This window comes from Agelaius tricolor, unplaced genomic scaffold (assembly GCF_023055355.1).
Source record: "Agelaius tricolor isolate 1412-34295 unplaced genomic scaffold, bAgeTri1.0.p SCAF_1, whole genome shotgun sequence".
Classification (NCBI taxonomy): Eukaryota; Metazoa; Chordata; class Aves; order Passeriformes; family Icteridae; genus Agelaius; species Agelaius tricolor.
The window spans coordinates 95,134,591-95,154,235 of record NW_027269261.1 but is presented as its reverse complement, the minus strand read 5'-3'; the positions used below and the strand labels follow the sequence as shown (position 1 = coordinate 95,154,235).

Here is a 19,645-nt window from a genome sequence, read left to right as displayed (position 1 = left end):
TTAGAATTCCTACTTTTTAAACTCTATGTAGCTTAACCAGACTGAGTGATCTGAGATTTTTTTAGTACTGCTATTTAAACCTCTCCTTTGGATTGCATTTTGTGTTACTTTGTCATTTCAGGTATTTCTTCTTCCTTCACATATTCCAGTGACTGCCACATTACCACATGGTTATACAAAATAGAACTTGGTTACATAAAAACATTTAAGAAGAAAAAGTAGTTGTCATATCAAGCATCAAAAAAACTGAGCTTTTTTTTGTGTGGAATTACTACAAAGAGGCTCCCTGATAACATTGACAATGGACACAACAGATTTTTAAGGTTCTTGAAAATAGTCACAAACCTTGATTTTGTCTGGCTGATGCTGGAAACGAAGAATTCCAGAGACTAACTTGTCAGTCTTGGTTTTGTAAACTCATCTGGTGACCTGCAAAAGTGAAAAACCAAACCACTAATTATTTCTCTAAATGTCTAAAAGCACTCAGCTAGGATAGACTGGCAGAACCATGCAAGAGAGCTGTAAGAAAAGCAGTTCTACAGTCCTGTTATGAAAACTACACTGCAGTAAATGTGGAAAGCAATGAATGCATTAGTATTTTCAGTTCTGAAATCGCCATGCAAGAGAGTAGCTTCAAGTTTGATTTAGTTGTGGAGTTAATACACGAAGGTGGACCTGTTATTTCAGGTGGGGCTGTTGGTTGAGGGATGAGAAAGGGGTTTCCATGCAGTTTACCTCCAGGCTGAATTGTGTTTTCAAGTTCATGTAATGCTTCGTGATCAAGGATCTCTGAGGAACTGAGACAAGCACTTACACTGCAAGCCGTGTGACAAAAGCTAGATAGGGATTCATCGTGTTCAAAAGCAGGATTGATCCTTACAGCATTTTCTGGGTTACAGCTGCTGAGAGTAGGACTTCTACAATGCAGAACATTTTTGTTTAGGTAAGATTTTAAATTGCAAAAGAAACAAAAAGAATATTTTGAAATGTGAAGGAAAAGATTGTGAGCAGCTTACTGCAAATTAGAGTTTCTTTTGCATTTTCTTCTTATCTTAATAATCAAAATGATGAAAAGAAAACCAAGGCTTCCTAAGCCAAGAATGAGAGATTTAAAAATGAAGGGTTGTGTGGGTTCTGGACCAAATTTTGCACAGCGCTGTCCTTGGTAAAGCTGGTGTCTACGTACAGGGCATCTAAAATAAGGAAAGGAAGAGAAAAAATGTACAGAACTTCAAGGCAAAAACCACTGAGTATCTTAAACAAAAAGAAAGGAAAATCTGCAATGTAATATGAACTCATTATTTCCACTACAAGTAATTATGTTTCTGCATGAAAATTATGTGATTGATCATAAGGAAAGATAATATCTTTACATTCAAGAGTGAGTTTTAAATAAAAAGACACTGACATATTCCTTGCCGACCAACAAATTTTGAGGAAGTAATGCTTTTTAAATATCTCTGACAAATTTCTAACCCCACAGGTAACGTTTGTGGTTTAGAACTTTAGAAGTTCAGGTGTGTTTTAAGGTAATGTCTGAACACAACTTTGAAGCCTATATTCTGTTTACTGGTGATTTCACTCCGGGGAGTTAGGTCTGGAATAGGGGTTCTACTACAAGTAGCAGAACTCTACTCCTCTTTTAAGACAAGAGGGAAGTGAATTTACAAGGAGAACAAAGGCAAATAGTAGGCCATAACTTTCTCTCTGACAGTACAAGTTTGCACAAGCTGTCAGTCCGACACTGGTGGGAATTTGTGACTTGCTATAATTCACAAAAAAAATAATTTATTATTTTTAGTACTTTTATAATTCCTCATGTTGGTTTGGTTATACTTGTACATTCAGGGTTTTTCTGGATGGGGAAAGGATTATTTTGCTTAGTGCATCAGTCTTGGAGGAGTAGGTCAGACCCCTTGCTACCTCAGCAAAGTTTTGAAGAGGACCTTTCTAGGTCACAGGCTGATTTCCAGTGCTAAATGCTGCAGCTGCTCTACTGTGACTCTGAAAGTCAGGAATTTGGCAGTAACTGTGGTGAATTCAAAATAATTCCTGTGATACCCATTGAAGAAAATTAATTTTGGTAGTTGGGTTGTTACAGTGAATAATTTGAATAATTTGTCCAATGGTCTTAATTTTTGATGTTACCCTTAAGTAAGGTAAAAGATGTATTGTTAATCTAGTCAAAATATTGAGAGAAAATAAAAAAACACAGGAATTGTAACTTGATCCTTGCTTATGTACATGGCTGGTCAGCTACTGTGTGCCAGTCCAGTATAGTTTCACATACTGCTGTGAATTGTCTAGTCTTACAATGAGAAGAAACTTGATACTTTGGAAAAGAGAGTGAATATGTTCAAGTACTCTGTAGTTCTCAGTATTGACTTAAGATAATTCCATTTAAAAATCCTTAAGAAATATATTTGCAGTAAGGAAGAGCTGCTAATCTTCAAGTCTTTCCCAGAAATCCCTGAAAGCAGCTTAAGCCTTCACATGCTTTATTGGGTGGTCTGGAATCACAGTCTGTATGAATAAAGATTTTCTTTTTAATATATCTTACAAAAATGTAACTTCTTAAAATGCTACAATGTAATTGGTAGCAAAACTGTGAATGTGTTATTCCATTTTTCCAAAATGTGTTTGGAAATCTGAAATGAATGCATGCCTTTGTGTGTGTCATCACTGCCAATGATGCTGAATTTCTAATAGATTTCTGAAGCATCTATAAAAATAACTAGATCATAATGTTCTGTGTATACTAACAGGCAGAAATGGATTTATCCATGGTGAGGCTATTTATACTTTAGAAGGGTATTTGCAGTGTGACTTCAGCATCTGAACGTCGATCTTTTGGGTTATTAGCATGGTTTATGGGGCTGTTAACAGAAGCCATTAATCTCTTTACCTGCAGACAGCTCCTCTTCCTGGCACCAGCTCACACTTGCCCCCGTTGACGCAGAGGTGGGGCTGCAGCTCGCACAGGCTGCGGCAGGGCAGCCCGTCCTGGCTGCCATAGCCCGGCTTGCACAGGCACTCGGCCTCTTTCGTCCACTCGTTCAGCACGCACTCGGAAAACTTGTCACAAGCCAGGAACTTGCAGGGGTCTGCCTGATCAGCTGGAAAGGATGGGTAAATCATTAAATGAAGCATTACCCCAAAGGGCCTTGGCAGGGCTTGTGGCAGCCAGAGAAAACAGCTCCTGTTTACTGGCCTGCCACTTGGCTGGGCTGAGAGGAGGATGTTGTCCAGCATGGAAGGACAGACAACCTCTTCCTGTACAGGACACAGCCAGGTCATGGTGACATCTGCACTGATTTACCCCATCTCTGTTAAGCAGTGAGTTTATTTTCATCTCACTGACAAGGATTTTCACATTTGGATGATTTTACCCTGTGTTTGCTGTGAGTGCTATCATCATACTCATGGATCCTGTGCTACAGCCTTCTCTACAGTGAGAGAAATAATTTCAACTCTAATTATGTGTTCTTAAACACAAAATTTAGGGCATGACAGAGGAATGGAATTAGATTATTGAATATTGCACAATCCTAAGACCTGCAATGTAGAAATACTGTCATATTCCAAAGAATATGCTTACAGGCTTTGTAGTGTTGAGTTTTTTTGTATGGGTGGGGTTTTTTTGTTTGTTTGTTTGTTGGAGTTTTTTGTTTGTGCTGTTGTTGATGTTGTTGTTTTGTGTTTTGTTTGTTTGTTTGTTGGGGGTTTTTTTGTGTTATGGTATGTTAACATTGGAAAGTCTGCTTGGTTTTTTGTTTTGTTTTTCAAATATTGTAAGAGATGCCTCTGTGAGATTAAGGGAAAAGGACCCTACTGATGTTCATGGGAAGGCCCAAATCAGAGATAGCTGTTACACAACTTTGCTTCTCCTTTCCCATTCTCTGCCAACCCAACTTGTACAGATGGGGTGATGAGGAGGAGGGCTGCATCCACCTGTCTTGTCTCATGGAGTCTGTGTCCTGAGTACCATGGGGCAAAAACCTTAGAAGGCAAAAAGTTGAGAAGCAGATCAGGGAATACAAATCCTGTTTTTGCCATCAAACAGCCCTGGTAAGATATATGAATACAGAAAGGAAAACAAAACAAAACAAAAAAAAAGAAGTGGAGAAAACTAGGAAACGAGAGCAGAGAAGGAAACGAGAGCAGATATACAGGTATGAACTGGGCTTTGTGGCCCTTTATAATGATGTAGTTTAAACGGAAGTTTTGTACTGGATATTGCAGCTTGTAACTGGGATGAGAGTTTTCTTCTGCAGCCATTCATGCTCTATACACCAGATGCTCAGTAATACTAATTTAAATGAAAAATGAGGATTGCAGAGTACTGGAAATCTCAGACACACACTGGGATATGCTTCAGCAGTAGAAATGAATCCATCAGAGCTGATCACTTATAATCCCTCGATAATTTTATGGCTAATTCCTGGTTTTAATTTCTGACTAGTGGGTTTAGTGTGCACCATTTCCCTTTGCTATATGCAGTGTGCATGTTGGCTTGATACATCCTTTGCTCCTGGACTGGGGGTGTGAGCACACGTAAACTCCAACAACAAGTAGAGCTTGGCTCAAGCACTTGGCTGGGCTGGGTTCTTGTGATAATATTTCATCTTCCTTAATACATATGTGCATACTTTGTTTTATTTTCTGTTTCCACAGAAATTAATTATTAATAAAAAATAAAGAACAGATATAAAATTAATAATTAGTTAATTATTAGAAATTATTAAGTAATAATGAAGTATTCCGTGCAGGTATTTTGAAAAGTCCTTCTTTATGGTATTCTTTAGGACCAGTGCAGTCAGCCCTTTGCAGCTGCTGACTCTTGATGTAGATTTTGGACTGTCAGTTCCCATCCATGCTTCACTTTGGTAGAACATCCTTACCACTAGATGGCTCTCAGTTTCACAATAAGGAGGAATTTGCTTATATTACCTTAACTTGATAGACAGGTTGGGTTTAATTTTTTTGATTTGTTTTCTGAAATGAAAACGCATCTGGCTTTGGCACACCTGTACTGAAATATACTGGCTCTGTGAACACAATTTCTTCTATTTTGACTCTATAAGCTACTTTATAAGCTATATATACTACTATATATTACCTAATAAGCTTATAAGCCTCAAAAAACTAGCTCTCTCCACAAATTCTCTCTAATGAATTCTCTGTTTTCCTGAATTATGTTGAAATACCATATCAGTAAGGCATATCAGATGAAGATGAAAGATTTAAAAATTTTTATGAATTTGCATTTTAGGATCTTTCTTATTTTAATTTTTATTTAATGAAAATTCATTACTAAAGCAGGGAACATATGGCAGCCTAAAGTTTACTCTTTATAATTAACTAATTTGATACTTTATTCATCAAACATCAGTTTATTATGATTTATTTGGTGGGTAGAATACTGTGATTTTGTTAGCTTTCTTTACCACAAGCTACCTATGCTTTTAGTGGCCACAAAGACATATGTAAAAAGAAAACTGGTTAGAAACTGAATTTTAAATGGATTTTTGTTCCAGACTTGTCATAGATCTGTACATAAAAAGACAGCTTAACCAAAACTGCTTGAGGCATCTGCATACCTTTGCTATTGTTCTTCTCCATGACAATGAAATTAAATTCAACCCTGAAATAATTACCAGAGCCTGAAAATAGATTTAGGCTTCAATTTTATAAAATAGTGTAGTTTTTGAAAACACTAAGTTTTTGACATAAGAATAGTGTCCAGATGTGTAGTTACTGACTTTCTACTGTTTAGCAAAGACTACAAACTTATTTGAAAGATATAAATCCAGAGGGATTCTAGAATTACAAATCTATGGAGTACTACATAAAGTCATGCCCAATTAGTGAGTGTCTGTAGAATCCAATTATTCCTACACATTGTCTCCTTTTGTTTTGAATAATGTATCCCTTTAAAAAAAGAACAAATAATGTTCTAAACCATGGTTTGCTTATAACATTGCAATAATCACCAGAAATTATGTTTCCATACTCCAGTGAAAGACCTGCAAACTGCACATGAGCATTTCTTATACCTGTCTCCACCCAGCACTTATTCCAGAGATCACTCTGTCTCTGAAAAGCAGCTGGTGAACATGCACAGCCCAACAGCTCCACCCAGCTTTTCATTACAGTAAGAAAATATATCTGCAGAGAATTTGCAACAGCTTTTTTCATCTTATTACCCCCTATCATTGGGAGGATATTGCTAATGTGGTTATTTTCAAGACAGTCATACTTCTCAATCTGTAACAGTCTGAAAAAAGATTGTCTGCTTAGTTTTGATTTAGCACATACATTAGTAATGCAATCTTACCTGGCTCAATATCCAGGGAATAGCTGTCAATCTCCAAATTGAGGTGCTGAGCTGCAGCATCACAGAAATCTTCCAAAACACAGTGTACTGCTTCTGTGATATTGTATGGCACTGTCTTGGCAAATTTCATTTTGCTGTTCACAATCACACTTCCATTCCTGAAGTTGAGAATTTCCAGGTGCTTAAAACCTGTAAGGTTGGACTGAAGGTATGGAAGTAACTGCAAAACAGAAATTTGCCTTTATATTAACTTGATGTAAGTGTCTACCTGCTATTAATTTCTCTTATAGTCAATTTTCATTATCAAGTACACACATCACAGATTTATTTTCCTGAGTTTAATACAATTGTTAGCTCCATGAACAAATTAACTTTTCTGTTTAGCAGTATCTTCCTCTGGATTTCTGCTCTTTTCTCAATAATGTATTGAGATGGATGGGCAGCAATTTCCCCTGTAATGAAATGCATAGCAGCTGGGGAGTTTATTCATCTGGAAGAGAAAAAAATTACCTCACTCAAAAGCCAACTTTAATTATTTTCAAACATTCAATCCAGGCAGGTTAGGGCATAGTATAATAGGCATGTTATAGCTGAGCTGACCTGTGCCCTATTGTACCAACAGAGAAAATCCATATCTAATCACAGTCTATGCTATGATATATTTTTAAAAGCCTATTTTTAAATGCAGCAAGCAGACACAAGTCTCAGATACAATCAGCACTGCTATACTGTTGACGTGGATCTAAGAAAAAGCCAAATAAATTACATGCTAGGCATATATCTGGGTTCTCTTGATCAAGTAAAATCTTTCATCACTGACTTCATAAACTCTGTCTTAAGACTCTAAGAGCATCCCAGGCTTATGGATCCTTTAAAATATAGCTTATCAGACTGAACTGTAGTAGGGTTTAGTATTGTTAAAATACTGTGCACTTCAGTGTATTCCTTTAAACTGCACCCAGCTACCACAAATGCTGTTCAGGTTGATTTTCACCCACCAATTGCATGAACTGTTGTTCCAGTGCTTTGTATTCTGTCGAGCTCCTGTTGAAGAGGTCATCAGAGAAGTGCATGTTGGTTACCCTCAGGCTGAAGAAAACCACGAGCTCTTTGCCTTTGGCTGCAGTGGTCATGGAGCTGGTAGTGACATACTTGAGCACGGGTGCAGGGGTGGTCTCTGCAGGCTCCGTGGTCAGCACTGGGATGTAGCCACTGCCCTCGTCCAGCCCGGCCGTGCTCACGGCGCCCATCTGATCCAGCTCGGCAGCGATGTCCTGCACGCCCATCCCGGTGCCATCCACAGGAGCACCCTCAGGGGCTGGCACTGAGGCACCTGGTAACTCAAGGGACTGCTCAATGACCTCAGAGGGGCTGTAGGACGGGCTGGTGGCTGCAGGCAGCGGTGCTATTGGTGGCAGCACATCGGTAATGACAGCTCCAGGCTGCATGGTAGAGATGCCACTTGGAGCAGTAAAGAAAGGCAAACCTTCATAAGTGCTGGCTGTAACAAAAATATCATCACCCGATGATTCTGGTTCTTCCATGATCTTAACTGCTGCAGGAAAACATGATAAAACCAAATTAGCTATGCTGCAAAGCAAGCATAAAAAGCATCAAGCATGGTAAAAAAAATGTATATGGTATTTCCACTGAAACACTTTTAACAATAAGTTCAACCTTATCTAAATATGAAAATGTTAACGCCATCACCAAGGTCTACTGAAACAAAATGCCTCATACACATGTTTGAGTGATGGGATTTCTGCAGGTTCTATGTTTAATATTTATGCTTGGCAAGTCTTTCCTGAACCTCTACACACATTCTTGTTCTGAAGGTACATAATCACACTGTCAGTTTATATTGTCTGAAAGGGGAGATTGGAGCTTTGAGCTCTCTGCTTGGAACACTTGTATGCCAGAGTCATCCTGCTTCGCTCTGTGAAAAGCTAAAGCTATTATTTGCCAGTAATCACAAAATGTGATTACAAAAACAATACAGCCCCTCCAGATGCAAACTGTGTCAATTTACCCAAAAGACAATAGCAGCAATGAAAAAATATTCAAACCTTAAGAAGCCATCTACTGCACCTGAAGCAGAATTTTTATGATATTCCCATCGGGGCTTGGCATGGATCTAGGATATGTGATTACTGTAGCTGAAATCCAAATCTAAAATTTCGGGAATGTGACTCTCTGAATTTGGCTTGAGGCTACCTGGCCACAATGACTTCACAATAAATAATGTCCTCCACCAAGCCACCTGCCCAAACTGGTGCCTTTGTCCTTTCCCAGTGCTATACCATTCTTCACATGGAACTTTTAGCAGCCCCCTTTAGGCAAAACCACTTATTGGCAGTAAGGAAAGAAATTTTTCTCCCACTGATCAACTCTTCCTTTCCCTACATCCTAATTTCCTCTCAGTGGCCAATGAAAACATGAAAGGAGAGCAAAGTTTTGCATTGGGAATATCCTTGCCTGAATGAGGTGGCAATTGTCCTGCCACCTCATTTCAACAAAAGCTTCAGATGCTCTTCTCTTGCCATGTCCTCATGTTTCTTGTATGATTAAGGATACGGACAGATTAGAAAAGCAAAGCCTAGTGATGTTCTCTGTTTACAAAGCTCTTGCTATTACTTGTTATGCTGCTAAGGAGTGAGAGTCACTTATCAGTTAAGAGAACTCAGAACAGCTTTGCTAGCATTAGTGCCTGAGGCATTAATGCAGGATGATCTACTGATGGGATGAGCCTGCAGCCCCACAGACATCTCTCTCAGCACGAGAGCACACACTCCAGCACACACCATTGTGATGGCATTTGTTAGGCAGATTATATTTTAGAAAGATAACTACAGGAGAAAGACGTACTGAAGTGGCTTTGAAACTGCAGCAAATTTGAAGCAGAAATACACAGCCATATATATATTGCACACCTGGCATATAGCTGTGTGTATATATATATATACACACATATGGTCTATACATAGACTATAAAGGTCTTCTGGCATCCTCTAATTACAAGCAAAGTAACTTAAAAGGCCTTGAGGGCATACCAAGACGATCTCTGAGCATCTATCACCTGTTTTTATAAGCTGCCAGTTCTTAGCAATCACTGTGTCTCCAGCTGAAAGAGACAGACAGCAAGTGACCCAACAGTTTGTGTTGGTTCCTGTTAGTAAATGGGCTCACATCAAGGGCTGCTGGGCACCAACTGTGGCACAGCACCAGTCCCAGACCCAGGGATCACTGACCTGTTCTTTGTCTAACAGGTGTCATGTTACTGCTGCAAGATTTGCCTACACAAGTGACATGTTGAAATCAGCACTGCAATGATTTACAGCTCGTTTTACCGAGATTTTCCTCTGTCTACACAAGGCTTCAATAAAATTCAATCCTAAGAACTTAGGAACTATGGATGAAACAGAGAAGACAGAGCCATTTCATAGAATCAAAGAATGGTTTGGGCTGGAAAGGAACCTAAACATTATCTAGTCCAACCCCCCCTGCCATGGGGAGCTTCACCTCCCACTACACCAGCTTGCTCAAGGCTACATCCCATCTGGTCTTGAACTTCCAGGGATTGGGCATTCACAACTTGCCTGATTAACCTGTTCCAGTGCCTTACCACCCTCATAGTAAAGAATTTCTTCCTAATATCTAACCTAAATCTACACTCTTTCTGTTTAAAGCCATTCTCCCTTGTCCTGTATCTACATGACTTTGTAAAAGATCCTCATCCAACTTTCTTGTTCACCTCCTTTAGGTACTGGAATGCACAGTAAGGTTCCCCCCTGAGCTTTCTCTTCTCTAGGCTCAACAAGCCCATCTCTCTCAGCCTGTCTCCATAGGAGAGGGGCTCCTGCCCTCTGACCATCTTCATGACCCTCCTCTGGACTCCATGGTGTTTTTTGTGCTGGGGGGGCAAGAGCTGAACAGAGCACGCCAGGTGGGTTGTGACAAGAGTGGAGTTCAGAATTGAATTACCTCCCTTGACCTGCTGGTCAGTGAAATGAAAAACAAACCCTTCCCAACCCTTTGCATTTAAAAGGTTGGGTTTATATATTACATCAATATATATTGATTTTCAGACTAGATGTAAAGAAAACAGTTTTTTTATTATGAGATTGGTGAAACACTGGAACATGCAGCACAGAGAGGTGGTGCATGCTGCATCCCTGGAAATATTGAAGGTCAGATTGAATGGGACTCTGAGCAACCTAATCTGAAAATGTTCCTGTTTATTGTAAAGGGGTTGAACTAGATGGCCTTTAAAGGTCCCTCCCAATCAAACTTATTCTATGAATCTTGGAATCCATATGCACATAAAAATATGTATAAAATTTTGCAACAGAACACAAAATACACTTACATCATTCTTCACAGAGGAATTGTTTGTAAAAACTTCACCAATTTGCTTTCTAGATGAGATTTTCACATCAGAATACAATTATGTTATGAAACCTCTACAAGTACAAACTCAGAAGATTTAGACACTCAGTCTCAGCATATTTCATTTCAGCAAAAAGTTTAGTTTATAGAACTATCATTCAGGTGTAGGGAATCCACAGAGGGCACAAAATAAGTCAATGAAATCAAATATACTCCCAGAGTAACCACATTGAAGGTTAAACAATACAATGGAATTAAAAGCTGATGTCTGCAATAAAAACTGCAACTCAAATTTCAGCCACCTCTTACCCTCTCACAAAGTTGTTTGCTGAACTCCCCAGATGTTTTTTAGTACTGCATAGCCAAGGCAGGACAGTATTGTACCAAGAGTATTGTAACAAAAATTAGACACCCATTGGCAAAGACATGAAAGCACTAAATTAAGAGGCATTTTCCTGTGCCCATGCTATATTACATCTTTGTAAAAGGAGTTGTCCATGTAGGCATTTATTCCCTGCTGAGGGAATGAAATACACAGATTTGACTTATCAGAAAAAAAACCCCTGCCATTTCAACAACTTTATTTTAGGTATCTGATTAGTTGACCCTCATATTTTTTTAAATGAGAGAAACCCTTCTAATTGACCATGAATAAGGAGTAATTGTTGGGGAAAGGTCAAATTGTCATAAGACATTTTCCTAGAGGGTTTGCATTAATGAGCAGGCCCAGAATGTTATACTTTAAGAGGTCCTGGCATTTCCTTTCATTCATGAGCATAATAAGCACTGACATATTTCCCAAGTCCACTGGTGGATATTCTGTACATGCTCTGTATATGAAAGTTACAGTGCTACAATGTCTATGTATATTTTTGCATACTTGCTGGCTGAAAGAAATAACCAAAGAAGGGAAAAGTGTGCAGTTAAGAGATTGGTTCAAAATACAGAGTAAGAATCACCTTGTGTGCAGCTCTGCTGATGCCAATACCAGATGGATACAGAAGGTAGATGCATTCAAATTTACATGTTTTGTTGGTGCTTGAAATGTCACTAAATCCCTGGACACAGGACTGCTGTGTACAGACAAAGTGCTGAATTTATGTCTGAGGCCTTTAATTTTAACTAGGACACAAGTAATATGAGGATTAAAAGAATTAAGAGAAGAGGATCGTTAACCTAATGTGTCACAAGTGTCTCCCAACACATGATTACTAATTACATTCATCTTTCTAACTGCAAAGCCAAGACAAAAGAGCCACAGTGATCTAAGACTGTCATTCTGTCTGTCTGTATGGACCCTCCAGAGAGGAGGTTCAGTGTCCATTAAATCCATAAAGCTCTTTCTTCACTAACTCCAGGGAACCTGAGTTCACTGGGAACACACACCATCTCTCCTCCATCCTCCAGTCCTAAAACCTCTTTTCTCTATTAACCTTTTTCATTAGCATCCACACTGGAGCTCTTGGCTAGTCTAACTTTTCATAGGACAGCCTGAGAGCACAGCTCTAGCTCTGCTACTCACTCCACTACTATGATGTTTTGAGTAACTTATAGAAGCCTTCATCTTATTTTGAAAATTTCCATACCTTGCAGCTGTGCTTCATTATCAATGTTCTCAGCCTCAAAGATAAATATCATTCTCACATGATGTCACAAGAAGAGTATTTTCTATCTTAATAAAATACAGCTTAGCAATGATAATTTTCTCTCATTATTCTCAGGACTATTTACTTCTACCTGACATTGAAAATTTAAAGAGTAAGACAAAATTTGTGAAATCAAGACCTGAACATTTAAACCACTACAGAATTCAGGGCATTGAGCAACCAAAGCTTACTAATCCTGTCTATGTTCATTATGAACAAAGGATGATTCTTTAGCTATTCTCCACATGGGTATCAAGGCCAGCCTTCTGTTCAGTACCAGACAACCCTGTCTTACTGACTTTCCTGCTTAGCTAAGTAATTTGTGAAGGGCCACAGACTGTGTGTTTGACTGGGGATGTGTTATGACATTGTCCTCATCTCATTGGGATTTTTACCATGAATTCTTTTTGGGAGGTCAGTAGTATTATTTACTTCTGCAGTGACTGAAGAAACAAAATGCAAAGAACTCTTCACTTGTTTCAATGCATAAAGATTAAGAGAAAACCATTAAGAAAAAAGCCAAGCCATGACTGCTTTTATTGCTCTGCAATTTTCCCCTCACAGTAGCCAAGTCTGCCTGAGAGCAGCAGAATGATGCAGCTCACTCAGTCTGACTGCCCATAAACATTTCACTGCTGCAAGTCAGCCAGTCTTACTCAACTCACACAGAATTTTCAGTACAGGTGAAGAATTCTCTTCACGTAATGCCTGTCAGTATTTTGATTGATGCAACTGTCCTTGGGAAATGGAGGCTCCCCTAGACTTTATGGAAGTCAGTCTGTTGCAGAAAGGAGTCACATCTGCCTTGAACAATTTCATATTTGGTCTCTGCACCAGTACAAGTCCTCTGAAATATCAGTTTCTTGTGGGATTAAAAATTTATTCTTTCTTTGATTATAATTTCACATGCATTTGCCATAGCATGGCTGAAAATAGTAATTCCGCTTGCTGTTCTATAAATACATTTATATCAATAATTTGCTGTTTTATAAAGGACTTCTGTTACTTCAATTAAAAGTTTTCTAAAGAAGACTCTAAAGTTTTGAAACAATGAAATCAATACATTTAATATTTTGTAAAAAAAATTTTTGACTTCAAGTTAATAATTTAAGTACAACAGGTGGAGATAGAACAGAAAACTATTAACTGAGCAATCTTACTTTTTAGACCTGTATCAAATTCATATGCTGAGAAACCTGATGTTGAACCTTAGCTAGTGTCTTTGGCATTTTAATTTTTCAGCAGTTTTAGAGGATTAAGCATTTCAAAGACACAGATATAATTTAAACAATACAGAAATAGCTGCTGTTTAAAGCAGACCCAAAATTCTGAATAGAATATAAGAATATTTTACAGAAAGGTGAGGTGCATAATCAGATACCTTGTGTGGACAGTAGGTCAGTGGTAGGTTATTTCCATAACATGACAAGTCACTTTCACCATTTACAGAACCTTTTACCTCTTCTGCTACTGAGATTGCCAGATAAAATTACACACTAATGCTCAAGCACTCTGAAAGTCAGTTTTCTGACTAAAGTCGTTACTAAAAATTATGCAACCAAGAATAAAATGCTCTTGTGAAATAAGTAGATTTGTAAGTACATTTACATAAAAACATGTAAAAAATGCCAGGTATACCATGGCTTTTTTGTATTGTAAGATATTTTGTATTGACATTCTGCATCATTTTCTACCATAGAAATATCATATTAAAATATATATTGAACAAGAAAGATACCATGCTAATCTTGGAAGCAAACCCCAACAGCAGTGAATTTGCAAAGAGAAATGCACTTCTACCAAGGAATAGAATCAAAACCAAATAAGAAAACTCTTGATTAAAACAATAGCTTCAGGAGGATTTAACATCTCTTATTCCCATTGTTGTATGCTCTCAATTAAATTTGAAAAATTTCTTTAATGAATTTTAAAAAGTAATGAGATCTATGTGAAAACAGCCTGGGCCTTTACAAACACCTAGAAAAATAAAGAGACATCCCTCTAAATGTTGCAAACACAGCTGTATGACACTGTAACAGTTTTAGAGCACCCCAAATGGAGAACCTGGAATACTCTTTTTGATTTATTTTATTTTGGAATGTTTGGAAACAAAATCTGACAAGTAACACTGCTTATCCTTCAGTACTTAAAATGCTCTCCAAATTCCTGCCCATTTTCTCTATTTTTCTCAATTTTGCAACAGGAAAAAGAACAAATTTTTGTAGAGGATGGGACCATCAGACAGTTATGTGGCAACAAAGTTTATTAGTTTACAAAATGGTAAAAACAAAAAACAAAATACAAGTTACACGATACAAATTCAGGTAATGTGTTGACCAAGGACCTGAAACAGAAAAGAAAAACATGAAATTAGAAAGTTAAAACCAGTGATTCTCTTATAATTTCATAATCAGATGAGCACTTGAAGACTTGCCAAGAAAAATGAAAACACCGAACATATAATTTTTTTCCCCCTTGTACTATGTAGTCTCTTGTATGAGAAAACAATGCATGGAATGAAAGTTATAGAATGAGGAGTGTTTTGGTCTTCTAAATTGTGCCTTGGATGTAGGTAGTCTGATTTTTCTCAATGTTTTAAAAGGAAAATGTGACTTTGTGAGAGAGATAGAAGGAGATATTTAAGAGGGAAGATCCTTCTGTCTTTATGTTTCATTGTAGAAATACATTTCAATCTTACTGCTATTGAAAAGGACTGGGTCAGATGCCTTAGTGCAGACTTGGCTTGCTGAATGCACCCATCATGCTTGGATTGTGGACCTGAGCAGCCCAGAGCAGCCAGAAGGATGCTCAATGTTAAACCCACAAAGCAGGAAAATCATCCTTACAGCCACTGGCCCCAGGTTTGAGTGCAATCCCTCAAGAGAGCTTCATGTAACACTGGGGGGCAGAAGTCTTATGCCATGAGCTGGTTTTTCAAAAAAACTACAGTTAAATTAATATTTGGCACTGTTCTCACATAAAATGACTGGATTAAGGTACATGAGTTTCATTTAACTTTTCCAATTGTTGTTGAGTAGCAGTGACAATACAAAGATGAAACATTGTTACTCAAACTGCTCATAGAACTTACAGGTGCATTGGGATGCTAAAAATAGGAAAAAAAAAACTAGTGAGCTGTCCATAAAATACTCTCTTGACTCCCCCTGAAAGAACTAAGTATTACTAACACTAACCTTCTTGCCATAGTTTTAAAAGAAATTGTTAATAAGAGGGCAAAACCTCCTTTTAACCAGCAGGAAAAAAAAAAAAAAGAAATCATTATTTTTTGTAACTGCAGCTGATGCTGACTCTATTCTCTTCTACTCTGCCACATATCACCATTAAAATCATCTGCCTTGATGCTTTCAGGCATGCATTCTCCTCAAGCCACACTACTACTACTACTACTACTACTTATTGTTATTATTATTCTTCAAGGTTTGCAGTATCATGTAGGCATATTGTGAAGTTCTTCAAGATTTATTCAGCATAATTTTAATTTTTGTTGTTTCCCTTTGAAATGTCAGTATCTGATTCTGAAATGGTGATGAAGACACAAGGAAACATAGGTGTAGATATAGATGGTATAGAATAGGGATGAGAAGGGAACTTTGAGCTTATTTTAATTATTTAATACAAGTTTAACCAGGGCTTCAACAACTGCTCTAGGCTAAATATACATTTAGGAGAAAGGACTGAAATGTGTTGAAATATTTTCCCAACTTAATTTCTTTCCATCTCTAGAAAGATAAATTAAAACTATGGCAATTTTTATGGGAAGATGGACTTTAGAAAGCTATGAAGATGCCATTCATGAACAATACTTTTTGTTTTTCAGTCAAACCCAGCAGGCTTTTCTGTGCCAGAAATTCCCTGCTCCAACTCTGCTTGAAAGCCCATTATTCCAAACTGCATGGCAATAAAGATGGTTATTAAGGAAAGTTTGACTCTGTATAAAATTTTGACTATAAAACTCTGTTATTGGCACCACTATTCTACAAATATTGTATACTACAATAATTTAATTTTAAAAGGTCTACCAACTGGGGAAGAATGAAAGAGAAGGCCAAACATGTAAATTCAGTAAAATGAAGAAGAAAAAAATATTTTGCATCCAGGCTTGGTTTAATCATGTTCTTACTGATGCATGTAATGATCTTGCTGTTCTACAGAATGAAAGTGAAATTTTTGTGTCCTTCTAATTTATACCTGGATGTCATTGCTTGAAATTTAGTTTTTTCCTCTACAGAACTTCATAGAAAGTTTGAGAAAGAAATGTTAAGGACTTATGGGAGAAAAATTGCATGTTATCTTCAACTTAAAGTCAGAAGTTACTGGCATTTGCAATTAAAACCAAAAAGTCTATGACACCCCTGACAGCAGTTTCAGTTGTAAATATTCATAAACACGAATCACATTAAATTTAATGTGATTATTGCAAATATGCCTCCATTTAAGATTTTTATGTATTTTTGTTTGTTAGTTTTAAACACTGTAGTGTTTTAAAAACACTAGCTGCTTAAATTGATATTAGCATCAGTGGTATCTATGTAAGGCATCTTAAGATGGCTGAGAAGATCAAAGCTGGAAGGCCAAGCCCTGTCTATAGACAGAGATACAAAATTCCATTGAGATATGGAGCAGATGATGGAGCAGAGGTTATTCAGAGCACCCAAGTAACAACTTGTTTATAACAGTCCAATGCAGGTGGCATGAGTTTTTCTCTAACAAGGAACAGACTAAAAAAATTTCCAGTCTGAGGTCAAGTGGACTCTCCTATGCTGGAGAATATTGAATTCTCCAAAGAGAGGAGATTAATAATTTAGAAAGTCAAAGTTTTAGTACCATTTGATCATAACACAATTTTTTTAAACCCAGCATTTCTAGCAAGACCAAGGATTTTTAATAAGTGAGGGAAATGCATTATTTAGGGTGTATTAGTCTCAGCAGAGCCACTTTGCCTAATATTTGTTCCAACTGGACTACATGACATGTAAACTTCATTAGTTTCATTCATTTATGACATGACAAATGTTAACCTTACACTCCCAGCACAGATGTCTGTATTATTTGTTTTAGAATATCCTTCTGATTATAATGCTGCAAAGACCAGGGGCTTTAAATTAATTTTATTCAGGACAATAATATATTTAAAATACACATTTAAAATTATTTGTGATACTGGTCCTTCAAATTCTGAACTTATTTCTGCCTTTTATGTTTGCCTTTATTAGACAATTAGAATTATTGCAGTCATGTCTAAAATCTGTAAACTGCCTCAAGATTTTAGCCCTTTAGTTCTAAAGAAAATTAATTTTCTGGAACAAAGTGGAATTAAACCACATGCAGCAACACATATATATCCCTCCTGGAGTGAGAGCTCCTTCATGCACTGTAACAAAGAGGAAGAATTATGGGTGGTTTGTAGGCTTGACTACAAAGTGTGACTGAACAAGTGGTGAAGCACTGAGGTCTATCTTCCTGCTATTTTCATAGGTGCACAATGGGGTATTACATTTTTTCATTATTATACATTTTTTCATTACACGAGAAGATTTGCATCTGGATAAACAAATTTTCTTAGCAGCAATATAAATTGTTTTCAGTACTTCACACAGTCATTTTAATGACTCATTGGAATTACCAATTGAGTTTAAAGAAAGTTATCACTTGTTTTGGTTCATTTGTGTTGTGTATTTGGGGGGTCATGAATAAGAAATAATAGTTGAAGGAAGACAAGCTTAGCCTTAAAGTAAAACAGAAGTGGTTGGATAGCTTAATAATTTAAACAAGTCATGTGTTAAATTGGAAAAATAGATAGTGCTCACTTTCTCTCAAACTTTTTTGCTTGGATTAGTCATTTCATTTCAGCATTTCTAAGTATGTTTTGAAGATGTGATGTAGTTTTTGTTCTATTCCAATTGCTACTGCTGTTCCCAGCACAGAGACAGCTGGGCAGATTGTTGTCATTAAATTCTGACCAGATGCTAATAACTTACTTTAATATGTTTAGGATTCCTCTGGAATACTCTGAGTAGGCAGTTCTAACCAATCAAAACGTTTCCTTCAATCCAGCATATCCTAATATGGGCTGCTGGAACTCTTCTGTTCACCCTCATCTTCAATTTGTAGACAACTTTCAGACTACTTAATATTGTATAAGGTGCTTGAGAAATGACATTGCTAAACTCACCTGTTCACTTCTCCAAACGTCAGGCAACCTTCACAAGAAACACTCTTTGCACATCTGAGGCAGCAAGAGACAAGTAGAAGGGCACAGAGAGAAGCTGATGGGCAAAAATGTCAAGAAAATTCTGTCAGTTTATGATCCAAGAACACATGAGGAAAACATAAAAATATTCAAGGGAACAGAAGAGCTCTTACCCTCTATATCCATTGATGTAAAAAAAATGGTGAGCGTTCCTGGCACAACGAATGGGTGAATTCCAATCCTGGGAACTTCCAGAGAGGTTCTTGCAAGAAACAATGGGGTTTTCTTTTCTGTGACAATGCTGGTTATGCCAAACAGAAAACTGTGCTAAGCAAAGACACTGCTAAGGCAGCTGAGGTTGAAACAGAGGCAGAAAAAATCCACAAATGTGCAAAACCCTGAGATTTTTTCCTAAAGATTACTTGGAAATAAGAATGAGTGACGAGTGTGCCACCTAATTAACTGTTGGGTAGCAGGATAATATTAATGGGGACAACTCACAGCAGGTTTGTGTGAACATGAGATTAATTATGGAAATAATTAATGAGACTTTTATCAGTTACACATACAGAGATGTGACCATCATGTACTCCTTATCAGTGGTTTCTTCTCACAGGAAAAACTCCTGCAATAAACCCTGCAGAGTCTTTGTCTCTCAGAGTCCTTCATGAAAGCCTGAGGATGACCCAGGCTCCTCAAACTGGGATGCAGTACATCTGAGTAGCTGAGGGATTTTACTGCAGCTTTGGGTTTTTTTTGCAATAACTTCTCCAGAAATAATGTTGCCTCCATGATGGCCAGGATTTTGGGATAAACATTTACCTGGACTGTACAATTTGTTAGTGGCTACAGTTAAAACAAATTCAAATTGCATTTCTTACTGTTTAGGAAGCCAAATATTATTGTTTGTTTTACTGCTGAAATTTTCTTGGTTTTTGAAATAACATCTGTCTAATACATTACATAAATTGCTTCCCTTTTGAATTGTCATACTGTTTTAGACAGTTGCAGGAGGACTGCAAAGAGAAGAAATTTAACTGTGCAGAAGAAATGCTAATGACTTTT

At 37.4% G+C, this 19,645-nt stretch overlaps 1 protein-coding gene across 1 annotated transcript in view; it reads right to left on the bottom strand.

Moving 5' to 3' along the window:
* Positions 1-2,884: 2,884 nt before the first annotated feature.
* IMPG1 (interphotoreceptor matrix proteoglycan 1) overlaps positions 2,885-19,645 on the bottom strand; it is a 49,879-nt gene continuing 33,118 nt past the window's right edge. Inside the window, exons 13-15 of the mRNA XM_071444466.1 lie at positions 7,336-7,892; positions 6,338-6,557; positions 2,885-3,116 (exon numbers count right to left, since the gene is read on the bottom strand). Coding sequence (XP_071300567.1) covers positions 2,902-3,116; positions 6,338-6,557; positions 7,336-7,892 — 992 coding nt within the window. The 3' untranslated portion in view covers positions 2,885-2,901. The remainder of the gene's footprint in view (positions 3,117-6,337; positions 6,558-7,335; positions 7,893-19,645) is intronic.